Source organism: Coregonus clupeaformis, chromosome 24 (assembly GCF_020615455.1).
Source record: "Coregonus clupeaformis isolate EN_2021a chromosome 24, ASM2061545v1, whole genome shotgun sequence".
Classification (NCBI taxonomy): Eukaryota; Metazoa; Chordata; class Actinopteri; order Salmoniformes; family Salmonidae; genus Coregonus; species Coregonus clupeaformis.
Window position 1 is genome coordinate 50,567,855 of NC_059215.1, and position 24,879 is coordinate 50,592,733.

At 44.5% G+C, this 24,879-nt stretch overlaps 1 protein-coding gene across 3 annotated transcripts; it reads left to right on the plus strand.

Annotated features, from left to right (window-relative positions):
• Positions 1 to 1,976: 1,976 nt before the first annotated feature.
• Positions 1,977 to 24,640, plus strand: LOC121537684 (probable glutamate receptor). 3 transcript variants are annotated; one of them, XM_041845276.2, is made up of 10 exons: positions 1,977 to 2,051; positions 3,895 to 3,975; positions 12,736 to 12,800; positions 16,213 to 16,392; positions 16,586 to 16,812; positions 17,398 to 17,495; positions 18,162 to 18,379; positions 21,099 to 21,318; positions 22,654 to 22,901; positions 23,821 to 24,640. In XM_041845276.2, exons 2-10 carry the CDS (start codon positions 3,912 to 3,914, stop codon positions 23,935 to 23,937), a joined length of 1,437 nt encoding a protein of 478 aa, XP_041701210.2. In that variant the 5' UTR covers positions 1,977 to 2,051; positions 3,895 to 3,911; the 3' UTR covers positions 23,938 to 24,640. The 3 variants fall into 3 exon arrangements, with proteins under 3 accessions (XP_041701210.2, XP_041701211.2, XP_041701212.2); XM_041845277.2 differs by having other exon boundaries at positions 12,769 to 12,800; XM_041845278.2 differs by lacking the exons at positions 1,977 to 2,051; positions 12,736 to 12,800 and having other exon boundaries at positions 3,906 to 3,975.
• Positions 24,641 to 24,879: the final 239 nt, after the last annotated feature.

Genomic DNA, 24,879 nt, shown 5'->3' on the forward strand with positions numbered 1-24,879 from the left:
ATTGACCAACCATCACCTCTAGCAATCTTATTGGCTGGGCTGTATTGACCAAACCATCACCTCTACCAATCTTATTGGCATAGTTCACCACACTCCCTGATGGGGAGAAGTGTTCCTAAACAATGACTCGATCCAAAATAAATGCCCAGTCAGTTGTTGAAAAAAATAAAAATCCTTTCTATTACATTTGCCACCCAAGATTTTGGAAGATAAAATGTTGTGGTCACACTTTTACTGAACTACAACTGTTAAGGCTTAAAGCCCTCATAAACTGCTCAAGGCCATCAAAAGGCTTCAAATGTCATCCAGGAACTAATGCCTTGCTTGCTAAAGGATGACAAACAGGTTATGCTACATTTGGCAAAGCACCAGATGTAAGGGTATTTTATATCACTCTTTTATGTATGACATTGCTTAAGTGGTTTGTGAAGCATAGTGTTTAGACGGTTAAAGCCTCATTTATACTTTCGCTGTACTGACCTGTCACTCAACGGACAACAGTCGACCATCAACATTTTTTTTTGTCTGGGGTTGCCAAGGCAACGGACACCTCTGGTGGAGCTGTTGGCTATAGCCCGGCCTCTTGTTTTGTACTGTGAAAGGCTTCACAAAAGACCGCTTCATTAGGATTCCGAGGGCACTTCGACTCCCCTCTTCAAACCGTATTTATCCAGTCGATTGGCCATGGTTCAGCCCTCCAACCAAAGTCTGGAGCTCTATTGAGTCACTACTGAACTGAGGGAATGATGTCACAGGGGCTTGAATGCCCCACACCAAACTCCAGCCCCCCATGACTCCGAGCTCACAACTTTTGGATTTCTCTGGAAGAAATTGAGATGTGTGGAATTAAGTAAATAAAGTTTATAAGACTGAACTCCTCTGTATGAATTCACCTTCTGTTGCAAGAGTCCCAGGTATTCCTCCAAAGTATACAACATTAAAAAGGAGTTAATTGCTCTGTGTTAATCTCTTTAGTTAATTTGAACAGGGGCTGCTTGGGTACCTAATAAGTACTTCTCTGAATAGTGGAGTAATTCTAGTCTCTTGGATGGTGTCAAGGGGATTAACATGAAGTAACCGAACAAGCAAACACCTCCCAATACCAAAATAAACATGTTGAACCTTCATGCAGCTCTTTACCAATTAACCTATAGGACAAAAACGACTAGTTACTCATCAGTCCATCTTTTTTAAATCCGTTATTCTGCCTCATGCACTAACTCTGGCCACTTCCTCAAAATAATTATTCTACTAACAGTAATCTCTCCCTCTCAAGCACTGTTCTTCTGCCAGTAAGCTCCTTTTAGAGTTCGCTTCAAGAATAGGACACTTGTTTTCAGCGACCACATATCTTCCCTCTAGTTCCAACCTCCTGATGATTCCCGAAGGATTCGTCAGGGTCAGAAATCTTCCCCTCATTGCGCCACTCACCCCCCTGATTTCTGGGAACAGTATCTGTTCCATTGGCTGCCAATACTGTTTTGTTTTTTGTTAAGGGGAAAGGCGGGATGAGAGGGACTCTTGTGTAACCTGACAAAAACAAGCCTTGCCATCTTGATATGCATCACTCTAAATTGCTAGTGTGCACCAATCCAAGACTCGTGACCTGTAGTTCCAATTAAGAGAACCGGTCACAGTGACCTCCTACTTGGTTGAGTTGATGTGATCACAGTGTACAGACGGGATCGAGTCTAGAGATCATAGAAATACAATTATTACTGGATTGTTACACATCGACTTAAATAGGGAGATGTTGGGGGCTCTTATGTAACCTGACAACGTGCCTGGCCATCTCGATGTGCAGCACTCTATAAAGCTGCTTGCTAGCATTTGTACCAAGGGAAGTGAACAAGTGCACACTTTGGGAGAAAGGAGAGATTATTGGGACGCAACTCGCTGTCCTCCAAATATCCTCCTTCCATGTCCAACCCCTTTATAAATGTGGGATGTGTGTGGGTGTGATATCTGCAACCCCCCCTCCCTCCTTGCACTGCACCCAACCGTCCCTCTCCATTGACTACTTCTCTACCACGTAGGACGGAACATCTAAGGTAAGGAATCCTTATTGGACTTTTTCCTTAGATTATTCAGACAGTACTATTTACTTTTACAGTGAATGTTGATAGCAGCATCTTATTGATGATGTACGTCCTAAAAGCATTTTGAAACTTTTTTCTCTTCCATTTGTCATATATTAATAAGCGTACGTGCCATGAGATGAGGTCTATTATAGTTCCTTTGCATTATGACCCCCAAATTAGAACTTATTGTGAAATTCTGGTGTAGGACGTCCAATGTTTTTATTAGAAATAAAGTAGAATTTGAACCTTGAGACTAACCAGATAGACCCAACCATGTGTTGTAACTACAACCCAGTCTCTAGGCATGGTCCGTCAGTGAGTCTCTAGGCATGGTCCGTCAGTGAGTCTCTAGGCATGGTCCGTCAGTGAGTCTCTAGGCATGGTCCGTCAGTGAGTCTCTAGGCATGGTCCGTCAGTGAGTCTCTAGGCATGGTCCGTCAGTGAGTCTCTAGGCATGGTCCGTCAGTGAGTCTCTAGGCATGGTCCGTCAGTGAGTCTCTAGGCATGGTCCGTCAGTGAGTCTCTAGGCATGGTCCGTCAGTGAGTCTCTAGGCATGGTCCGTCAGTGAGTCTCTAGGCATGGTCCGTCAGTGAGTCTCTAGGCATGGTCCGTCAGTAAGTCTCTAGGCATGGTCCGTCAGTGAGTCTCTAGGCATGGTCCGTCAGTGAGTCTCTAGGCATGGTCCGTCAGTAAGTCTCTAGAAATGGTCCGTCAGTGAGTCTCTAGGCATGGTCCGTCAGTAAGTCTCTAGGCATGGTCCGTCAGTAAGTCTCTAGGCATGGTCCGTCAGTAAGTCTCTAGGCATGGTCCGTCAGTAAGTCTCTAGGCATGGTCCGTCAGTAAGTCTCTAGGCATGGTCCGTCAGTGAGTCTCTAGGCATGGTCCGTCAGTGAGTCTCTAGGCATGGTCCGTCAGTGAGTCTCTAGGCATGGTCCGTCAGTAAGTCTCTAGGCATGGTCCGTCAGTGAGTCTCTAGGCATGGTCCGTCAGTAAGTCTCTAGGCATGGTCCGTCAGTAAATCTCTAGGCATGGTCCGTCAGTAAGTCTCTAGGCATGGTCCGTCAGTAAGTCTCTAGGCATGGTCCGTCAGTGAGTCCCAACACACCATTTGGAAAGCATTGTCCTTGGTTAGCACTAAGTGTTAAAACAGTGTTTGTTAAAAAATGCTACATAGAATCCAATTGCTATACCCTGAGCCAATATTACCCTCAATCCGATTAAATGTAATATATATATATATCAGTACCAGTCAAAAGTTTGTACACACCTACTCATTCAAAGGTTTTTCTTTATTTTTACTATTTTCTACATTGTATAATAATAGTGAAGACATCAAAACCTAGTGGGCACATGTCTACACTGTCTGTGCATATATATATATATATATATATATATATATATATATATATATATATACACAGTGCATTGGGAAAATATTCAGACCCCTTGACTTTTTCCACATTTTGTTATGTTACTTCCTTATTCTAAAATTGATTAAATAAAAATAAAAAATCTTCATCAATCTACACAAAATACCCCATAATGACAAAGCGAAAACAGGTTTTTAGAAATGTTTGCTCATTTATTTGACCTCTGGATATTATTATGATTTCTAGAGTAATTGTAAATTTGGTTAACTTGGTTAATTTGACACACTCAGCTCACAATGTGAAAGTTCACGTTTCTATCACACTCACGTCGATACAAACTGAAATTCGTGAGCTTCTAATCAACAAAGTAAAATATGTACAAATGTATTATACTGTTTAACTTTTGTCACTGAAACTGTGGTGTCGCCTTTTTAATTCTCAGGTGCAGAAAGTGACGACATGAAAGCGTTTATTGGATCGGTTGTGTGTGCGGTGGCACTGCTAGCTGGGTTTTGCACTGCAGGTAAATATAAATATATCACAAGGTATACACTGAGTGTACAAAACATTAGGAACACCTTCCTAATATTGATTTGCACCCACCTTTGCCCTCAGAACAGCCTCAAATTTGTCTGGGCATGGACTACAAGGTGTCGAAAGCATTCCACAGGGATGCTGGCCCATGTTGACTCCAATGCTTCCCACAGTTGTGTCAAGTTGGCTGGATGTCCTTTGGGTGGTGGACTATTCTTATGTGTTACGAATTTATGAAACGTACAATATGTTACGAATTTGTAACACGTGTGATATGTTACAAATTCTAATTTGTTGTGGCTAACGTTAGCTAGGTGGCTAATGTTAGCTAGCTTGCTAATGTTAGCTAGGTTAGGTTAAGGGTTAAGTGTAGGAATTAGGTTAAAGGGGAAGGGTTAGCTAACATGCTAAGCAGCTAAAAAGTAGTAAGTAGTTGAAAAGTTGCTAAAATGCTAAAGGTGTCCATGATGAGATTTAAACACGCAATCTTTGGGTTGCTAGACATTTGCGTTATACGCCCACCCATCCACCCCGACCAACCACCTTCCTTTCGTTTTTGCCTTAAGTAACCTTCTGTCTTATGTAACCATACCAAACATAACATATCATACTAATTTGAGTGTCCCAGATTTACATTTACTATGTTATTTCTAGTCTATGAGACCAGGCTGAGTCCCTGGGCAGGTTATTAGAAACAATTAAAAATCTCCCAGTATCACTTCCTCCCTGCTACTGTATTATGGTACTCATTAACCATTTTACTATAGTGACCCCTAGTGGTCTAATGTATAAGGAGTCAAGACGCCTCTGAACTATTTTAGGTTATTTATAGGACTTTGGGGGAAAAGTGTTGAGAATGAAGTGAATACGTTCAGAAAACATACTGTACCACAACTGTGGCAGGCAATGGTCTCTTGTAGAGTTGTTCAGCTTTAATAGAACCAGCCTGGAGTCCAGCCTTTGAAAGTCTTCCAGCATCCCAGCATGTTTTAGCCTGCGGGAGGGCACCCCAAAATGGTTAGTGTCTTGACATCTGACTCTTCCCATTGACCGAGGCTGGACGGCTGGAGCCCGATCAAAGCGCCAGAGCCGCATCAGATCTGGCAGCCGGCCATTTCTCACAAGCCATCCGAGAGGATGCCTGCCACGGCCAACAAAAAAGTGTAATAAATAAATTGAGCTTGAAATCAATGGCTCGGGGCAGGCCCGCAACATGACCGGCATCTCCATGGGCTTGTAGGTCGATGCCAGTGGTCTTTTTACAAATTACTGTTGATGTGTGTCACTTACACCATACGATACCAAGGGAGCACCCCGACTGTGCCGGTACCTCCGCTTCCCCGCCTCCAACTTTGGCAGGGCTTGTTAGGTCCTGAAGCGGACACGCTGAAATGCCTTTGGTCACAGTCAGTCGACGGCAAGGAAAACAAGTTTGAGTGCCATGCATAATGTCTAAAAGAGGGACAGGGATTGGAAGGGTGACTTTCCCTCTTCTGGTGGAGGGGTTGGAAGGGGGGGTTGGTTCCAGAACATGTCTTTAGGGAAGAGCGGGGTGGGTAGGACCCCACTTTAGTCTCACCAAAGGGGGTTTGAAACAGCCCTGTGGTACCCCATTACTGTCCCACTGCATTGCCCCCAAAATGGAAGAGAAAGAAGTCTCTGTAGAAAGCTGCTGTACAATACTGCCATTGTCTTCCATCCTAGCTCTTGGGTCCTATCTCCTGAAGTTGGAAGAGAGGACCAAGCAGAACATGGCATGATGATATGCTTCATTAGAAGCCCTCAAGCCACTCCTATTCGTTTTTCAACCAGACAAAGCAAATTAACCAAAGCAAGGCCGGGAGAAGGGATTTACGTTGAATCCTATTATTCAGTAATATCTCAAATTATATTTCATAGGGGTGGCAGGTAGCCTAGAGCTTAGAGCATTTGGCCAGTAACGGTTGCTGGTTCGAATACCCGAGCCGCCAAGGTGAAAAATCGATCGATGTGCCCTTGAGCAAGGCACTTAACCCTATTTTGCTCCAGGGGCACAGTACTACTATGGCTGACCCTGTAAAACAACACTTTACACTGCACCGATCTGGTGTATGTGTTTGTGACAATAAAACACACACACATACATATACTGTGCCTTGCAAAAGTATTCATCCCGCTTGGCGTTTTTTCCTATTTTGTTGCATTACAACCTGTAATTTAAATGGATTTTTATTTTTATTTCATGTAATGGACATACACAAAATAGTCGAAATTGGTGAAGTGAAAAAAAAAAAAAAACTTGTTTCAAAAAAATGTAAAAAATAAATAACGGAAAAGTGGTGCGTGCATATGTATACACCCCCTTTGCTATGAAGCCCCTAAATAAGATCTGGTGCAAACAATTCTCTTCAGAAGTCACATAATTTGTTAAATAAAGTCCACCTGTATGCAATCTGTGTCACATGATCTCAGTGTGTGTGTGATATATATATATATATATATATATATATATATATATATATATACACATACATACATACATACATACATACATACATACATACATACATACATACAGTGGAGAAAAAAAGTATTTAGTCAGCCACCAATTGTGCAAGTTCTCCCACTTAAAAAGATGAGAGAGGCCTGTAATTTTCATCATAGGTACACGTCAACTATGACAGACAAATTGAGAATTTTTTTTCCAGAAAATCACATTGTAGGATTTTTAATGAATTTATTTGCAAATTATGGTGGAAAATAAGTATTTGGTCACCTACAAACAAGCAAGATTTCTGGCTCTCACAGACCTGTAACTTCTTCTTTAAGAGGCTCCTCTGTCCTCCACTCGTTACCTGTATTAATGGCACCTGTTTGAACTTGTTATCAGTATAAAAGACACCTGTCCACAACCTCAAACAGTCACACTCCAAACTCCACTATGGCCAAGACCAAAGAGCTGTCAAAGGACACCAGAAACAAAATTGTAGACCTGCACCAGGCTGGGAAGACTGAATCTGCAATAGGTAAGCAGCTTGGTTTGAAGAAATCAACTGTGGGAGCAATTATTAGGAAATGGAAGACATACAAGACCACTGATAATCTCCCTCGATCTGGGGCTCCACGCAAGATCTCACCCCGTGGGGTCAAAATGATCACAAGAACGGTGAGCAAAAATCCCAGAACCACACGGGGGACCTAGTGAATGACCTGCAGAGAGCTGGGACCAAAGTAACAAAGCCTACCATCAGTAACACACTACGTCGCCAGGGACTCAAATCCTGCAGTGCCAGACGTGTCCCCCTGCTTAAGCCAGTACATGTCCAGGCCCGTCTGAAGTTTGCTAGAGTGCATTTGGATGATCCAGAAGAGGATTGGGAGAATGTCATATGGTCAGATGAAACCAAAATATAACTTTCTGGTAAAAACTCAACTCGTCGTGTTTGGAGGACAAATAATGCTGAGTTGCATCCAAAGAACACCATACCTACTGTGAAGCATGGGGGTGGAAACATCATGCTTTGGGGCTGTTTTTCTGCAAAGGGACCAGGACGACTGATCCGTGTAAAGGAAAGAATGAATGGGGCCATGTATCGTGAGATTTTGAGTGAAAACCTCCTTCCATCAGCAAGGGCATTGAAGATGAAACGTGGCTGGGTCTTTCAGCATGACAATGATCCCAAACACACCGCCGGGCAACGAAGGAGTGGCTTCGTAAGAAGCATTTCAAGGTCCTGGAGTGGCCTAGCCAGTCTCCAGATATCAACCCCATAGAAAATCTTTGGAGGGAGTTGAAAGTCTGTGTTTGCCCAGCGACAGCCCCAAAACATCACTGCTCTAGAGGAGATCTGCATGGAGGAATGGGCCAAAATACCAGCAACAGTGTGTGAAAACCTTGTGAAGACTTACAGAAAATGTTTGACCTGTGTCATTGCCAACAAAGGGTAAATAACAAAGTATTGAGAAACTTTTGTTATTGACCAAATACTTATTTTCCACCATAATTTACAAATAAATTCATTAAAAATCCTACAATGTGATTTTCTGGAAAAAATATTCTCATTTTGTCTGTCATAGTTGACGTGTACCTATGATGAAAATTACAGGCCTCTCTCATCTTTTTAAGTGGGAGAACTTGCACAATTGGTAGCTGACTATTTGATACACTGCCAATTTTGCAGGTTTTCCTACTTACAAAGCATGTAGAGGTCTGTAATTATCATAGCTACACTTCAACTGTGAGAGACGGAATCTAAAACAAAAATCCAGAAAATCACATTTGTATGATTTTTAAGTAATTAATTTGCATTTTATTGCAAAACATAAGTATTTGATACATCAGAAAAGCAGAACTTAATATTTGGTACAGAAACCTTTGTTTAAAATTACAGAGATCATATGTTTCCTGTAGGTCTTGACCAGGTTGGAAACACACTGCAGCAGGGATTTTGGCCCACTCCTCCATACAGACCTTCTCCAGATCCTTCAGATTTCGGGGCTGTCGCTGGGCAATACGGACTTTCAGCTCCCTCCAAAGATGTTCTATTGGGTTCAGGTCTGGAGACTGGCTAGGTCACTCCAGGACCTTGAGATGCTTCTTACAGAGCCACTTCTTAGTTGCCCTGGCTGTGTGTTTCGGGTCGTTGTCATGCTGGAAGACCCAGCCACGACCCATCTTCAATGCTCTTACTGAGGGAAGGAGGTTGTTGGCCAAGATCTCGCGATACATGGCCCCATCCATCCTCCCCTCAATACGGTGCAGTCGTCCTGTCCCCTTTGCAGAAAAGCATCCCCAAAGAATGATGTTTCCACCTCCATGCTTCACGGTTGGGATGGTGTTCTTGGGGTTGTACTCATCCTTCTTCTTCCTCCAAACACGGCGAGTGGAGTTTAGACCAAAAAGCTCTATTTTTGTCTCATCAGACCACATGACCTTCTCCCATTCCTCCTCTGGATCATCCAGATGGTCATTGGCAAACTTCAGACGGGCCTGGACATGCGCTGGCTTGAGCAGGGGGACCTTGCGTGTGCTGCAGGATTTTAATCCATGACGGCGTAGTGTGTTACTAATGGTTTTCTTTGAGACTGTGGTCCCAGCTCTCTTCAGGTCATTGACCAGGTCCTGCCGTGTACTTCTGGGCTGATCCCTCACCTTCCTCATGATCATTGATGGCCCACGAGGTGAGATCTTGCATGGAGCCCCAGACCAAGGGTGATTGACCGTCATCTTGAACTTCTTCCATTTTCTAATAATTGCGCCAACAGTTGTTGCCTTCTCACCAAGCTGCTTGCCCATTGTCCTGTAGCCCATCCCAGCCTTGTGCAGGTCTACAATTTTATCCCTGATGTCCTTACACAGCTCTCTGGTCTTGGCCATTGTGGAGAGGTTGGAGTCTGTTTGATTGAGTGTGTGGACAGGTGTCTTTTATACAGGTAACGAGTTCAAACAGGTGCAGTTAAAACAGGTAATGAGTGGAGAACAGGAGGGCTTCTTAAAGAAAATCTAACAGGTCTGTGAGAGCCAGAATTCTTACTGGTTGGTAGGTGATCAAATACTTATGTCATGCAATAAAATGCAAATTAATTACTTAAAAATCTGACAATGTGATTTTCTGGATTTTTGTTTTAGATTCCGTCTCTCACAGTTGAAGTGTACCTATGATAAAAATTACAGAACTCTACATGCTTTGTAAGTAGGAAAACCTGCAAAATCGGCAGTGTATCAAATACTTGTTCTCCCCACTGTATATGATATATATATATATATATATATATATATATATATATATATATATATATATATATACACCTGTTCTGAAAGGCGCCAAAGTCTGCAACACCACAAAACAAGGGGCACCACCAAGCAAGCGGCACCATGAAGACCAAGGAGCTCTCCAAACAGGTCAGGGACAAAGTTGTGGAGAAGTACAGATCAGGGTTGGGTTAAAAAATCAGAGACTTTGAACATCCCACGGAGCACAATTAAATCCATTATTTAAAAATTGAAAGAATATGGCACCACAACAAACCTGCCAAGAGAGGGCCGCCCACCAAAACTCACGGACCAGGCAAGGAGGGCATTAATCAGAGGCAACAAAGAGACCAAAGATAACCCTGAAGGAGCCGCAAAGCTCCACAGCGGAGATTGGAGTATCTGTCCACAGTACCACTTTAAGCCGTACACTCCACAGAGCTGGGCTTTACGGAAGAGTGGCCAGAAAAAAAGCCATTGCTTAAAGAGAAGAATAAGCAAACACGTTTGGTGTTTGCCAAAAGCCATGTGGGAGACTCCCCAAACATATGGAAGAAGGTACTCTGGTCAGATGAGACTAAAATTGAGCTTTTTGGCCATCAAGGAAAACGCTATGTCTGGCGCAAACCCAACACCTCTCATCACCCCGACAACACCATCCCCACAGTGAAGCATGGTGGTGGCAGCATCATGCTGTGGGGATGGCGCTAAATACAGGGAAATTCTTGAGGGAAACCTGTTTCAGTCTTCCAGAGATTTGAGACTGGGACGGAGGTTCACCTTCCAGCAGGACAATGACCCTAAGCATACTGCTAAAGCAACACTCTAGTGGTTTAAGGGGAAACATTTAAATGTCTTGGAATGGCCTAGTCAAAGCCCAAACCTCAATCCAATTGAGAATCTGTGGTATGACTTAAAGATTGCTGTACACCAGCGGAACCCATCCAACTTGAAGGAGCTGGAGCAGTTTTGCCTTTAAGAATGGGCAAAAATCCCAGTGGCTAGTTGTGCCAAGCTTATAGAGACATACCCCAAGAGACTTGCAGCTGTAATTGCTGCAAAAGGTGGCTCTACAAAGTATTAACTTTGGGGAGGTGAATAGTTATGCACGCTCAAGTTTTCCATTTTTTTGTCTTCTTTCTTGTTTGTTTCACACAAAAAAACATTTTGCATCTTCAAAGTGGTAGGCATGTTGTGTAAATCAAATGATACAAACCCCCCACAAAATCCATTTTAATTCCAGGTTGTATGGCAACAAAATAGGAAGAATGCCAAGGGGGGTAAATACTTTTGCACGCCACTGTTTATACAGTTGAAGTCGGAAGTTTACATACACTTAGGTTGGAGTCATTTCAACCACTCCACAAATGTCTTGTTAACAACTATAGTTTTGGCAAGTCGGTTAGGACATCTACTTTGTGCATGACCCAAGTAATTTTTCCAACAATTGTAAGACAGATTTTTTCACTTATAATTCACTGTATCACAATTCCAGTGGGTCAGAAGTTTACATACACTGAGTTGACTGTGCCTTTAAACAGCTTGCAAAATTCCAGAAAATGACGTCATGGCTTTAGAAGCTTCTGATAGGCTAATTGACATCATTTGAGTCAATTGGAGGTGTACCTGTGGATGTATTTCAAGGCCTACCTTCAAACTCAGTGCCTCTTTGCTTGACATCATGGGAAAATCAAAAGAAATCAGCCAAGACCTCAGAAAAAAATGGTAGACCTCCACAAGTCTGGTTCATCCTTGGGAGCAATTTCCAAACGCCTGAAGGTACCACGTTCATCTGTACAAACAATAGTACGCAAATATAAACACCATAAAACCACGCAGCCGTCATACCGCTCAGGAAGGAGTTCTGTGTCCTAGAGATGAATGTACTTTGGTGCGAAAAGTGCAAATCAATCCCAGAACAACAGCAAATGACCTTGTGAAGATGCTGGAGGAAACAGGTACAAAAGTATCTATATCCACAGTAAAACGAGTCCTATATCGACATAACCTGAAAGGCCGCTGAGCAAGGAAGAAGCCACTGCTCCAAAACTGCCATAACAAAGCCAGACTAAGGTTTGCAACTGCACATGGGGACAAAGATCGTACCTTTTAGAGAAATGTCCTCTGGTCTGATGAAACAAACATAGAACTGTTTGGCCATAAAGACCATTGTTATTTTTGTCGGAAAAAGGGGGACCCTTGCAAGCCGAAGAACACCATCCCAACTGTGAAGCACCGGGGTGGCAGCATCATGCTGTGGGGGTGCTTTGCTGCAGGAGGGACTGGTGCACTTCACAAAATAGATGGCATCATGAGGAAGGAAAATTATGTGGATATATTGAAGCAACATCTCAAGACATCAGGAAGTTAAAGCTTGGTCGCAAATGGGTCTTCCAAATGGACAATGACCCCAAGCATACTTCCAAAGTTGTGGCAAAATGGCTTAAGGACAACAAAGTCAAGGTATTGGAGTGGCCATCACAAAGCCCTGACCTCAATCCTATAGAAAATGTGTGGGCAGAACTGAAAAAGCGTGTGCGAGCAAGGAGGCCTACAAACCTGACTCAGTTACACCAGCTCTGTCAGGAGGAATGGGCCAAAATTCACCCAACTTATTGTGGGAAGCTTGTGGAAGGCTACCCGAAATGTTTGACCCAAGTTAAACAATTTAAAGGCAATGCTACCAAATACTAATTGAGTGTATGTAAACTTCTGATCCACTGGGAATGTGATGAATGAAATAAAAGCTGAAATAAATTATTCTCTCTACTATTATTCTGACATTTAGGTGCAATCTTGTCTGAAATATAAAATATATTTTGATTTGTTTAACACTTTTTTGGTTACTACATGATTCCATATGTGTTATTTCATAGTTTTGATGTCTTCACTATTATTCTACAATGTAGAAAATAGTAAAAATAAAGAAAAACCCTTGAATGAGTAGGTGTGTCCAAACTTCTGACTGGTACTGTATATATACAAATTTACCCAGACACACTAAATAGCAGTGTGTAGACATTTGCATGTTTTTTCTTTTTGTCGTTCCAGGGCCCCCGGTGTTATCTGTCACCACTATATTGGTAAGGTATTATTTTTATATATATAGTTGTGGTCAAAAGTTTTGAGAATGACACACATACAATTTTTCACGAAGTCTGCTGCCTCAGTTTTGATTATGCCAATTTGCATATACTCCAGAATGTCATGAAGAGTGATAAGATGAATTGCAATTAATTGCAAAGTCCCTCTTTGCCATGAAAATGAACTTCATTCCAAAAATGCCACTGCATTTCAGCCCTGCCACAAAAGGACCAGCTACCATCATGTCAGTGATTCTCTCATTAACACAGGTGAGAGTGTTGACGAGGACAAGGCTGGAGATCACTCAGTCATAATGATTGAGTTAGAATAACAGATTGGAAGCTTTAAAAGGAGGGTAGTGCTTGAAATCATTGTTCTTCCTCTGTTAACCATGGTTACCTGCAAGGAAACACGTGCCGTCATCATTGCTTTGCACAAAAAGGGCTTCACAGGCAAGGATATTGCTGCTAGTAAGATTGCACCTAAATCAACCATTTATCGGATCATCAAGAACTTCAAGGAGAGAGGTTAAATTGTTGTGAAGAAGGCCTCAGGGCGCCCAAGAAAGTCCAGCAAGCGCCAGGACCGTCTCCTAAAGTTGATTCAGCTGCGGGATCGGGGCACCACCAGTGCAGAGCTTGCTCAGGAATGGCAGCAGGCAGGTGTGAGTGCATCTGCACGCACAGTGAGGCGAAGACTTTTGGAGGATGGCCTGGTGTCAAGAAGGGCAGCAAAGAAGCCACTTCTCTCCAGGAAAAACATCAGGGACAGACTGATATTCTGCAAAAGGTACAGGGATTGGACTGCTGAGGACTGGGGTAAAGTCATTTTCTCTGATGAATCCCCTTTTCCGATTGTTTGGGGCATCCGGAAAACACCTTGTCCAGAGAAGACAAGGTGAGCGCTACCATCAGTCCTGTGCCATGCCAATAGTAAAGCATCCTGAGACCATTCATGTGTGGGGTTGCTTCTCAGCCAAGGGAGTGGGCTCACTCACAATTTAGCCTACGAACACAGCCATCAATAAAGAATGGTACCAACACATCCTCCGAGAGCAACTTCTCCCAACCATCCAAGAACAGTTTGGTGACGACCAATGCCTTTTCCAGCATGATGGAGGACCTTGCTATAAGGCAAAAGTGATAACTAAGCGGCTCGGGGAACAAAACATTGACATTTTGGGTCCATGGCCAGGAAACTCCCCAGACCTTAATCCCATTGAGAACCTGTAGTCGATCCTCAAGAGGCGGGTGGACAAACAAAAACCCACAAACTCCAAGCATTGATTATGCAAGAATGGGCTGCCATCAGTCAGGATGTGGCCCAGAAGTTAATTGACAGCATGCCAGGGCGGATTGCAGAGGTCTTGAAAAAGAAGGGTCAACACTGCAAATATTGACTCTTTGCATAAACTTAATGTAATTGTCAATAAAAGCCTTTGACACTTATGGAATGCTTGTAATTATACTTCAGTATACCATAGTAACATCTGACAAAAATATCTCATAACACTGAAGCAGCGAACTTTGTGAAGACCAATACTTGTGTCATTCTCAAAACTTTTGACCACGACTGTACAGCATGCTAATACTTATCACAATCATAATTGTTGTTATGCATATCATCTTACATACAGCAGACATATTCATTTTCATATTTCATCATAATGACTCCTCTGATCAAATGAGTTTAATTGGCTACACTTGTTCGAACAACACTGTGGCTGCGTTTACACAGGCAGCCCAATTCCGATGTTTTGAAATATCTGATACCTATTAGACTTTTTCCCAAAAATGTTTAAATGGCAAAAACCACATGGAATCTGATCTTTTGAGTTCCGATTTTATTCCACATTCATGTGGTTCTCAATCCTGATACGATTCTGATGTTTCATATCTGACCTCAGTCTGGACGCTCAGTTTACCTGCCGTTACCATGACAACCACCCTCAAATTTAAAGGAACAATGGCAGGAAATGAGCATTGCATCTGTGTGCTATTTCAGAGGATACAACGGTGTGAATGCGCAAATCTGACATTAGTCACATGTAAAAGTGAGTGTGGACAGAATTGGGTTCTCAGGATGGCTGTGTTAAAGCAGCTTATCATATACAGAACAAAAATATAAACACAACATGTAAAGTGTTGGTCCCATGTTTCATGAGGTGAAATAAAAGATCCCAGAAATGTTCCATTCGCACATTATTTATCTCATATTTTGTGCACAAATTTGCTGACACCCCTGTTGGTGAGCATTTCTCCTTTGCCAAGATGATCTATCCACCTGCCAGGTGCAGCTGATTAAACAGCATGATCCTTACACAGGCACACCTTGTGCTGGGGACAATAAAAGGCCCCTCTGAAATGTGTAGTTTTGTCAGACAACACAATGCCACAGATGTTTTGAGGGAGCGTGCAATTTGCATTCTGACTGCAGGAATGTCCACCAGACCTGTTGCCAGAGATTTGAATGTTCATTTCTCTACCATAAGCTGCCTCCAACGTCGTTTTAGAGAATTTGGCAGTACGTCCAACCAGCCTCACAACCACAGACCACATGTAACCACGCCAGCCCAGGGCCTCCACATCCGTTTCTTAACCTGCGGGATCGTCTGAGACCAGCTACCCGGACAGCTGATGAAACTGAGGAGTATTTCTGTCTGTAATAAAGCCCTTATGTGGGGAAAAACTCATTCTGATTTGGTGGGCCTGGCTCCCCAGTGGGTGGGCCTGGCTCCCCAGTGGGTGGGCCTTGCAACCAAGTGGGTGGGCCTTGCAACCAAGTGGGTGGGCCTGGCTCCCCAGTGGGTGGGCCTGGCTCCCCAGTGGGTCAGCCTGGCTCCCCAGTGGGTGGGCCTGGCAACCAAGTGGGTGGGCCTGGCAACCAAGTGGGTGGGCCTGGCACCCCAGTGGGTGGGCCTTGCTCCCCAGTGGGTGGGCCTGGCTCCCCAGTTGGTGGGCCTTGCAACCAAGTGGGCGGGCCTATGCCCTCCCAGGCCCACACATGGCTGCGCCATTGCCCAGTCATGTGAAATCCATAGATTAGGGCCTAATTAATTTATTTAAATTGACTGATTTCCTTATATGAACTGTAACTCAGTAAAATTGTTGAAATTGTTGCATGTTGTGTTTTATATTTTTGTTCAGTATAGATCTCGCATGACGTCTCACACTAGATTCCACCATTTTAGATCAGTCCCCATGTCGTTATGCTCTCAATGTTGTAACGCGACATGACACTGCCATTCAATTAGACTCATTTGAATGTATCCCTGACCAAGATGGCTGCCATTATCAGCATATTCTTGTGTTATGAGTGTCTATGACAAAACCACTCTAGTAATTTTTTGTAACTCTATGCTAGTATGCATGTTTTAAAATATGATCCACTTATCGGATTCTCTCCCACCAGCAAGAACCATACACTATGACCAAAGGGTCTGAGCTGGAGGGGTACTGCATTGACCTGCTCGCGGAGCTCGCCAAAAAGTTGGACTTCAAGTACAATGTGCACCTGGTGAAGGATGGAAAATACGGGCAACAGGACGAGAGCGGCAACTGGCTGGGGATGATCGGGGAGGTGGTCCGAGGGGTGAGTGACCTGGACAGAAGGTAGCAGGTGGTGGTATATGGTACGCTGGGGAATTGGTTAAGTCATTCAGACTTGTGTAAAGTAGGCCCTGCATGGCTATATACTCACGCACGCTGTGTGTCACTACTCCTGTTTGTTTTTACCCTACTCCTGTGTCTGTGTGTGCCTGCTCTTGTCTCCTTCTATCTATCAGGAAGCCGAACTGGCGGTTGCGCCTCTGACCCTCACAGCGACCAGGGAGCAGAGGGTGGAGATGAGCACTCCCTTCATGCAGATGGGCATTGGTTTCATCCTGAGCAAGGACCTGGGCTCCGAGGAGAGCCACTCCCTCAGCTTCCTCTTCCCCTTCTCTACAGAGATGTGGGTGGGCGTCCTCCTGGCCTTCCTGGTGACCGGCCTCTGCATGTATCTGGTGGCCAGGTGAGATAATATGATCATTTCCGGCCTTAGACCGGCCTCTGCATGTATCTGGTGGCCAGGTGAGATAATATGATCATTTCCGGCCTTAGACCGGCCTCTGCATGTATCTGGTGGCCAGGTGAGATAATATGATCATCTCCGGCCTTAGACGGGCCTATGCATTTATTTTCATGTGAGATATCATTATCTCCTTGGCCCCATTCCAAATCAAACTGCTAGCTAGCTATCAACCCTAGGCGCTTCGGGGGAATCCTAACTTCCACTTAAGTCGAATTTCACTTAGTCATCCATTGAAATCAATGAGACTAAGTGAGAATATGACTTACATGTAAATAGAAGTTAGGATTCACCCCTTGCATAAAAAGATGTCAACATACAAATTATGCGTAATGCTATGAAACATATAGGCAACGTACGTCAAGTATACCAAACATAGCGTGGAAGATTGTAGTTGAAAGTAGAGTAGGTCGATGGAAGTAGAAACTGCGTTGCTAATTTGTCCTTTGTAAGAATGTCGTTTGGCCACTGTCCAGACAATGAAGAAGATAGATCTCATTGCTCACTTTGTTTTTCTGCCCACCCCAGGATAAGCCCCTGTGAGTGGGCAGACCCCGAGACAAACGAACACAGCTTCACCCTCCTGCACAGCTTCTGGTACATCACCGGAGCCCTGACCCTGCAAGGTAACGCAGCTATAAGCCAAATCGCCCCCTGAGTCAAACCGCTGCTTCCAAGTCACATGTAAAACAGAGCCATGCTATTTTGGCAAAGAAGAGTCTAGAAGACCATAGAAATATAGTCTTCTTTACTGTGGGTACACTAAATATGGTCGCCAGTCTACCCAGTCTGGACAGGGGTTAATGTTCCTGCTATTCAGACAAGGATTGTCTAGACCAGGATTTTGGTTCCTTTCCTTTACCTCTGAATTCAAGTCAACCAATCTCCATCTTTATTGTCCCTGAAAGTAACATAGAACCAAAAAGATACACAATAAGAAAAAAGTTGAAATAATTTGTCTAATTGAGCTTCTAACCAAAGCAGCAGGTGTTATTAATCTCACATGCATGAGAAATCTATATAATCTTTAAGTTATTTTTAAAAACATTTTCTACATTGCTCAGCTTAAGAGAAAACTAAGACGAATAAGGAAGACATGAATGCTTGCACACTTTCTAGTGTAGTCCAGAAGAAGTGGAGTGACAGGAATAAAAAGTTTGAGTTTCTTAAGAAGAAAGCAGTATACCCAACAGTATAGTTCCACAAATGTTTTCAAGTGAACCGTCCCATTTATATGTTTCAATCATATAATTAAATTAAACATAATGTATGTGTATGTCTTGCGTTCTCAGGTGCTGGCCCACACCCTAAAGGCCTGTCTGGTCGCGTTATCAGCGCCTTCTGGTGGGTGTTTGCGGTGGTGCTCCTTGCCTGCTACTTCAGCAACTTTAACGCCATGCTACGCTCAGACTCCAAGCACGTCTCGGTGAATAACTTTGAGGAGCTGGCCAAACAGGACGTCATCGACTACGGAACAGTCGAAGGGGGATCCACGTTCAACTTTTTCAAAGTATGTGTCGCTTTAAAAAGAAAAAGAAACCACACAAGTATTCCTTTAGTAAACGTCAATGGAGTATGGAGCCAGATACCTGCCAAAAGGTTGAATGTACGTATCGTTAGGATCGTATGAAAATCCATACGTAAATTGTTAGGATCGTAAGAAAAGCCATGCGTGAAACAAATCTTGTGTTGCAATTCTGACGTACAATAATACCTTTCAGAGTTTTGGCAGTTTCTTCTCACCAACAAAAAAAACGTACACCAAACGGCCTGTGATGAGTGCTACCCGAACAAGCATACAGTATTAAAAAGTCAGGGAAACCGGAAAGAGGTATCCTGCAGGTTTTCAAGTTAAGTCTCCATTCTCTACTACTCCTCAGTTGAGTTTACTTCACATTTAGGTAGCTAATGTAATGGATTTGTTTGCCAGCGCAAGTCTAGATAGCACTAGCTGTATTATTCCTACAACAGTGAAGTTTCAGTCCGCTAAGTGTATCTCTACAGCATGGGCATATCTCTGGGTGACGTGGACATCCCCATGCATGCACCTTGTCAAAATATGACATATTCAGTATTGCACCATCCCATTCTCTGGGCTCTGTCTGCAATCATAACCAGTAGTATATACCAGGAATAATGAACCATAGAATAATAATAGATGTTTGGTGAATCTATGAATTATGTATGACCACTGGAGTCTTATAATTCTTTCAACAGAATATTTAGAAATGTATTTCATCACTCAAAATCTTGCCAAAGCATATTCTGTAGGAGGGGTTAATATGAATGTAAAATAATTTGACATGATTTACATAAATGGAGTCATGAACATATGGACTTTGAAATGAACAAGGGAGAGGTTAAACGTAGACTAAATCTGGCATAAGCTTATTCCCACACTTTACAATAACTCTGTTGCAGTGGTCTTAGGTAGTCTCCGTATAGGCTATGCCCTCCATCGCGACACTGCTGCTCTGTTGAAGAGCTTGTGATCTCCGTGCAGCACCACAGCACCATGCGCCTTCAGAAAAGCACCCCTCAGCCTCAGAAGATGCCATTCTAGAGGCATGCAGTCATAGAGTTATTATACCCTAATGTAGGCCTATTTGCCTACTAGACAAATAAAGTGCAGAGCATGCATGATGCGTGCAACTCGGCATTCCAACATATTTGAACATTTAATTCATCCTTCATTCAGTTCAGTCAGTCAGTATGTCATCCATTGTCATTTGTCTGAGTTGCAATGGGAACTAAATCAAAGAGAATAGAACAGTCTTATCCATTTGTTTATTGGCATCCGTGTGTATTAAAAATGATCTAAATTCTCCAAAGTTCTTTAGCCTATCACTTTAATAATTCAATTTTTTATTTAGGCCTATTCCAATTTAGGGTTTGCGTTGCATAACCATATCACGCAGAGCCTATATCCATATCAATAAAATATTGATTAAGTCTTGGCTATAACGTGTCCTGAGCTAAATAACCAAGGAGTCCCAAATGGTCAATACTATCTATAGCCTATTCTTATTGCCAGATCTCTTTTCCCTATCACCCTCTGCACGTGCTTCTTCAACTATTTTGTTTAAAATGTGTTTAGAGGCTATATTTCGAGGCCTGTGAGCTAGGGTCTCTTTTTAAGGGGAGCCCTGTAATACAAACAGTTATTAAACACAAATAGAGTTCTGAAATGATTCCGCAAGACACCTTCAACTTGTAGACTTAATCAATATTCTGTTTTGTCTCATTTATTGATATGGATATAGCCTCTGCGTGACGGGGTTGTGCAACGCGAATGGCTATAACAAGCCTACATACAGAGTGGAATTCACTAATACAACAGTCAAAATGTCTAATATAAGGCCTACAGTCCGTGCTCCCAAATACTGGAAAAAGTATGATTCATTAGGTTACATGATCACCACAGTAGCCCCACGCGGCTATAAAAAGAAATGATGCAATGATATGGCCATTAAATAACACACAACAGCATGGCATATCTAGATAGCGGAATAGGCCTAAATCATATTTACTTTATATTTTGCAGCTCAGGCGGTTATTCAAGGCTCTTCTGTTTCTTTATCATTCTCACACAAGTCATTTGCTGAAAGCCCAAGCCTATACTATGTCATCTAATGGTATAACGTTGTTATTGAATGCAGTTCTAAAACAGGCTCTAGACTTTTATTTTGGAAATGAAACCGGAAGCTGGAAAGCAACTCTAACGTCTGGGCTAGAGTTGCTTGATTGACTAGCTAACTTCGACTAGCTAACTTCGACTAGCTATGTTCAGTTCATGTCCTTTGCAGATGCCACATTACTGACAAAAATGTGTACGCATAAAAAAGATCTGTAACCGAGTAAAGGGAGACGTAAAGTAAGAACTGAACGTGTAAATGTTCATTCGTAGTCGTAACATAGAGTATGTACGTTTACAGATCTATTTTAACGTTTATGTTTCATGTTTCACGCATGGTTTTTCTTACGATCCTAACAATTTACATATGGATTTTCTTACGATCCTAACGATACGTACTTTAAACCTTTTGGCAGGTATCTGGCTCCATAATGGAAGTCAATAAATGTATTTTCTCATCTGTACCTGTTCATTCCCTTCCATGGCGGGTTTCCGGATGAAACCTACAACTAGAGCCGCTTATGTCTCAACAGCACCAGCCTAAAACAATCTGACCGATTTTGCATTTATACGGTTCCGATTCCGACATTTCCAGAACTCCAACAACCCCACCTACCGACGCATCTACCAGCACATGCAGAGGAAGAAGAGTTGTGTGGCTTCTGTGGAAGAGGGAAATCGACGCACCCGGGAAGGCAACTACGCCTTTATTGGCGAGGCAGCATCTCTGGACCTGGCTGTGGCTCGCTACTGCAACCCGATCCGCAGCAGCGAACTCATCGCCATGAGAGGGTACAGCATCGCAGCACCCCTAGGTGAGCCCCTAGTAGCTGGATCCACAGTACGCCTAGGTGAGCCCCTAGTAGCTGTATCCACAGTACACCCCATAGTTGGACCGGATATATGGAAAGCTGTGCTGTCAATAAAGGAACATTGGGAATGTTGTCTGTATGTTTTTATGGGTGACCTGCTGTGGTGGTGAGTATCTGAAGTATTTGAAGTGCAATTCTTCACTTGATACACACACGCATACGCTCTCACATAAAATACTCACACACTAAATCCTTTCTCTCTTGCTGTCCCACCCTCCTCCCTGTCTCTCTCTCCTCCCTGTCCCACCCTCCTCCCTGTCTCTCTCGCCTCCCTGTCTCTCTCTCCTCCCTGTCTCTCTCTAATCCATGTCTCCCTCTCTCCCACCCTCCTCCCTGTCTCTCTCTCCCACCCTCCTCCTCGTCTCTCTCTCCCACCCTCCTCCCCCGTCTCTCTCTCCCACCCTCCTCCCCGTCTCTCTCTCCCACCCTCCTCCCCGTCTCTCTCTCCCACCCTCCTCCCCGTCTCTCTCTCCCACCCTCCTCCCCGTCTCTCTCTCCCACCCTCCTCCCCGTCTCTCTCCCACCCTCCTCCCCCGTCTCTCTCTCCCACCCTCCTCCCCGTCTCTCTCTCCCACCCTCCTCCCCGTCTCTCTCTCCAACCCTCCTCCCCGTCTCTCTCTCCCACCCTCCTCCTCGTCTCTCTCTCCCACCCTCCTCCGCTCTTCCCACCCTCCTCTCGTCTCTCTCTCCCACCCTCCTCCCCGTCTCTCTCTCCCACCCTCCTCCCCGTCTCTCTCTCCCACCCTCCTCCCGTCTCTCTCTCCCACCCTCCTCCCCGTCTCTCTCTCCCACCCTCCTCCCTGTCTCTCTCTCCCACCCTCCTCCCGTCTCTCTCCCACCCTCCCCCTGTCTCTCTCTCCCTTCCTCCTCCCCATCTCTCTCTCCCCCCCTCCTCCCCGTCTCTCTCTCCCACCCTCCTCCCCGTCTCTCTCTCCCACCCTCCTCCCCGTCTCTCTCTCCCACCCTCCTCCCCGTCTCTCTCTCCCACCCTCCTCCCCGTCTCTCTCTCCCACCCTTCTACCCCGTCTCTCTCCCACCCTCCTCCCCATCTCTCTCTCCCACCCTCCTCCCTGTCTCTCTCTCCCACCCTCCTCCCTGTCTCTCTCTAATACCCTCCTCCCCGCCTCTCTCTCCCACCCTCCTCCCCGTCTCTCTCTCCCACCCTCCTCCCCGTCTCTCTCTCCCACCCTCCTCCCTGTCTCTCTTTCTCTCCCACCCTCCTCCCTGTCTCTCTTTCTCCCACCCTCCTCCTCCCTCCTTCCCTCTCTCTCCCGTCAGGTTTTCCATTGATGAAAAACATAACGGTGGCCATACTGCAACTGAGTGAGTCTGGGGAGTTGGCCTACCTGCAGAGTAAGTGGTGGGCCAACAGCTGCATGCCGGAGGGGGGCCATGTCCCACAGGCCCTCCAGCCCCAGCTCCTGAAGGGCCTCTTCCTGCTCCTGGCCCTGGGGTTGGGCATGGGACTCCTTATGGCCCTCCTGGAGCTTGCCTCCAAGGCCCGCAATCAAGCCAAGGTCCAGAAGGTAAGGGGACATGAGGAGCGGATAAAGAATGGACCTTTTAAAAATACATTCTGTTTATTGGAATTTTCAAATCTACACGAGTATTGAAAGCCAATACAATAATTGTTCTCCCACAATTCCGCTTACTTCCTCTCCTACCCTCCTCCCCTCTCCTGTCTCCCCTCTCTTTTCTCTCCTCTCCCCTCTCTTTCCCCTCCTCTCCCCTCCCATCTCTCTCCCATCTCTCTCCCCTCCCCTCCCATCTCTCTCCCCTCCCCTCTCTTTCCCCTCCTCTCCCCTCCCATCTCTCTCCTCCCATCTCTCTCCTCTCCCCTCCCCTCCCATCTCTCTCCCCCTCTTTCCCCCTCCCATCTCTCTCCCTCCTCTCTTTCCCTCCCCTCCCTTCTCTCTCCCTCCCTCTCTTTCCTCTCCCTCCCATCTCTCTCCCTCCTCCCATCTCTCTTCCCTCCCATCTCTCTCCTCTCCCCTCCCCTTTCTTTCCCTCCCCTCTCTTTCCTCTCCCCTCCCCTCTCTTTCCTCTCCCCTCCCATCTCTCTCCCCTCCCTCCCCTCCCATCTCTCTCCCCTCCTCTCCCTCCCCTCTCTTTCTCCCCTCCCATCTCTCTCTCTCCCCTCCCATCTCTTTCCTCTCCCCTCCCCTCCCTCTCCTCTCCCATCTCTTTCCTCTCCCTCCTCCTCTCCCTCCCATCTCTTTCCCTCTCCCTCTCTTTCCTCTCCCTCCCATCTCTCTCTCCTCCCCTCCCATCTCTCTCCCCTCCTCTCCCCTCCCCTCTCTTTCCCTCCCTCCCATCTCTCTCCTCTCCCTCCCATCTCTCTCCCCTCCCCTCCCATCTCTCTCCCCTCCTCTCCCTCCCTCTCTTCCCTCCCCTCCCATCTCTCTCCTCTCCCCTTCCCATCTCTTTCCTCTCCCCTCCCCACAGAAATCCTGCTGCTCAGTGTTGTTGGCAGAACTGAGTCAGCGCTTCGGATCGCGTGGGGCAAACGCAGGCACAGAGACGTCAGAGATAAGGCAAAGTGTAAAGGATGTGTTTCACTAGCTGGTTCCTAACAACATCATGGAGTTTAATATGCAAATAAACCATGTGTAAACCCAGTCCTGTCCTTGAGAGTAGCAGTATCTTCCGTTTCATAGTGTATCACACAGCAATGTGTTCCGTTTCATAGTGTATCACACAGCAATGTGTTCTGTTTCATAGTGTATCTACAGCAATGTGTTCTGTTTCATAGTGTATCTACAGCAATGTGTTCTGTTTCATAGTGTATCTACAGCAATGTGTTCTGTTTCATAGTGTATCTACAGCAATGTGTTCTGTTTCATAGTGTATCACACAGCTACCAAGTTCCCCACGTGTAAATAACATGGCTTGTAAGAATATATTGTTATTAGAGTAGAGTCCGTTCTGAAATGTTATTATTAAACCACTATAGAAAACAGCAACAACAGCATTTCCTGTCCTCAGATGACACGGGCCACTGCAGAAATAAACTACTAACGGTGATTTAAATATTATGTTGATACAGGCTTTGCAACTAAACTCCAGATAAATGCGTAAGCAATTGCATTGTAGGCCAATTTGTTGTTGTTGATATGAACTGTTTTTTATTCTTTTATTTTTTTTACTGCCAAAATATGTCATGTTCTACTAAATTACATCTGATGGCTTTTGAGTTGTTTCATTAACTGTTCTTTGTAATGTTTTACCTGTTTGTATTGTCTACCAAATAAATCCCTAGACATGATTTTAGATGTTGGTTGTCACATGATTTCACACCTAACCTCTCTGAAAAGTATTTGGATGGATGGATGGAAAGCAAATAATTTTTTTTATGGATGGATAGGCCTACACTATTTATATTTTGCATCTAGGAGTGGGGGGGAATGAACATGCTCTGTAGGTATCACATAGCTTTTTTTCTTCTATGAATATTGCTGTTTCAGTAGTGTTTTAAATAAGACGTTGCGCGACCATTCTGGAGGG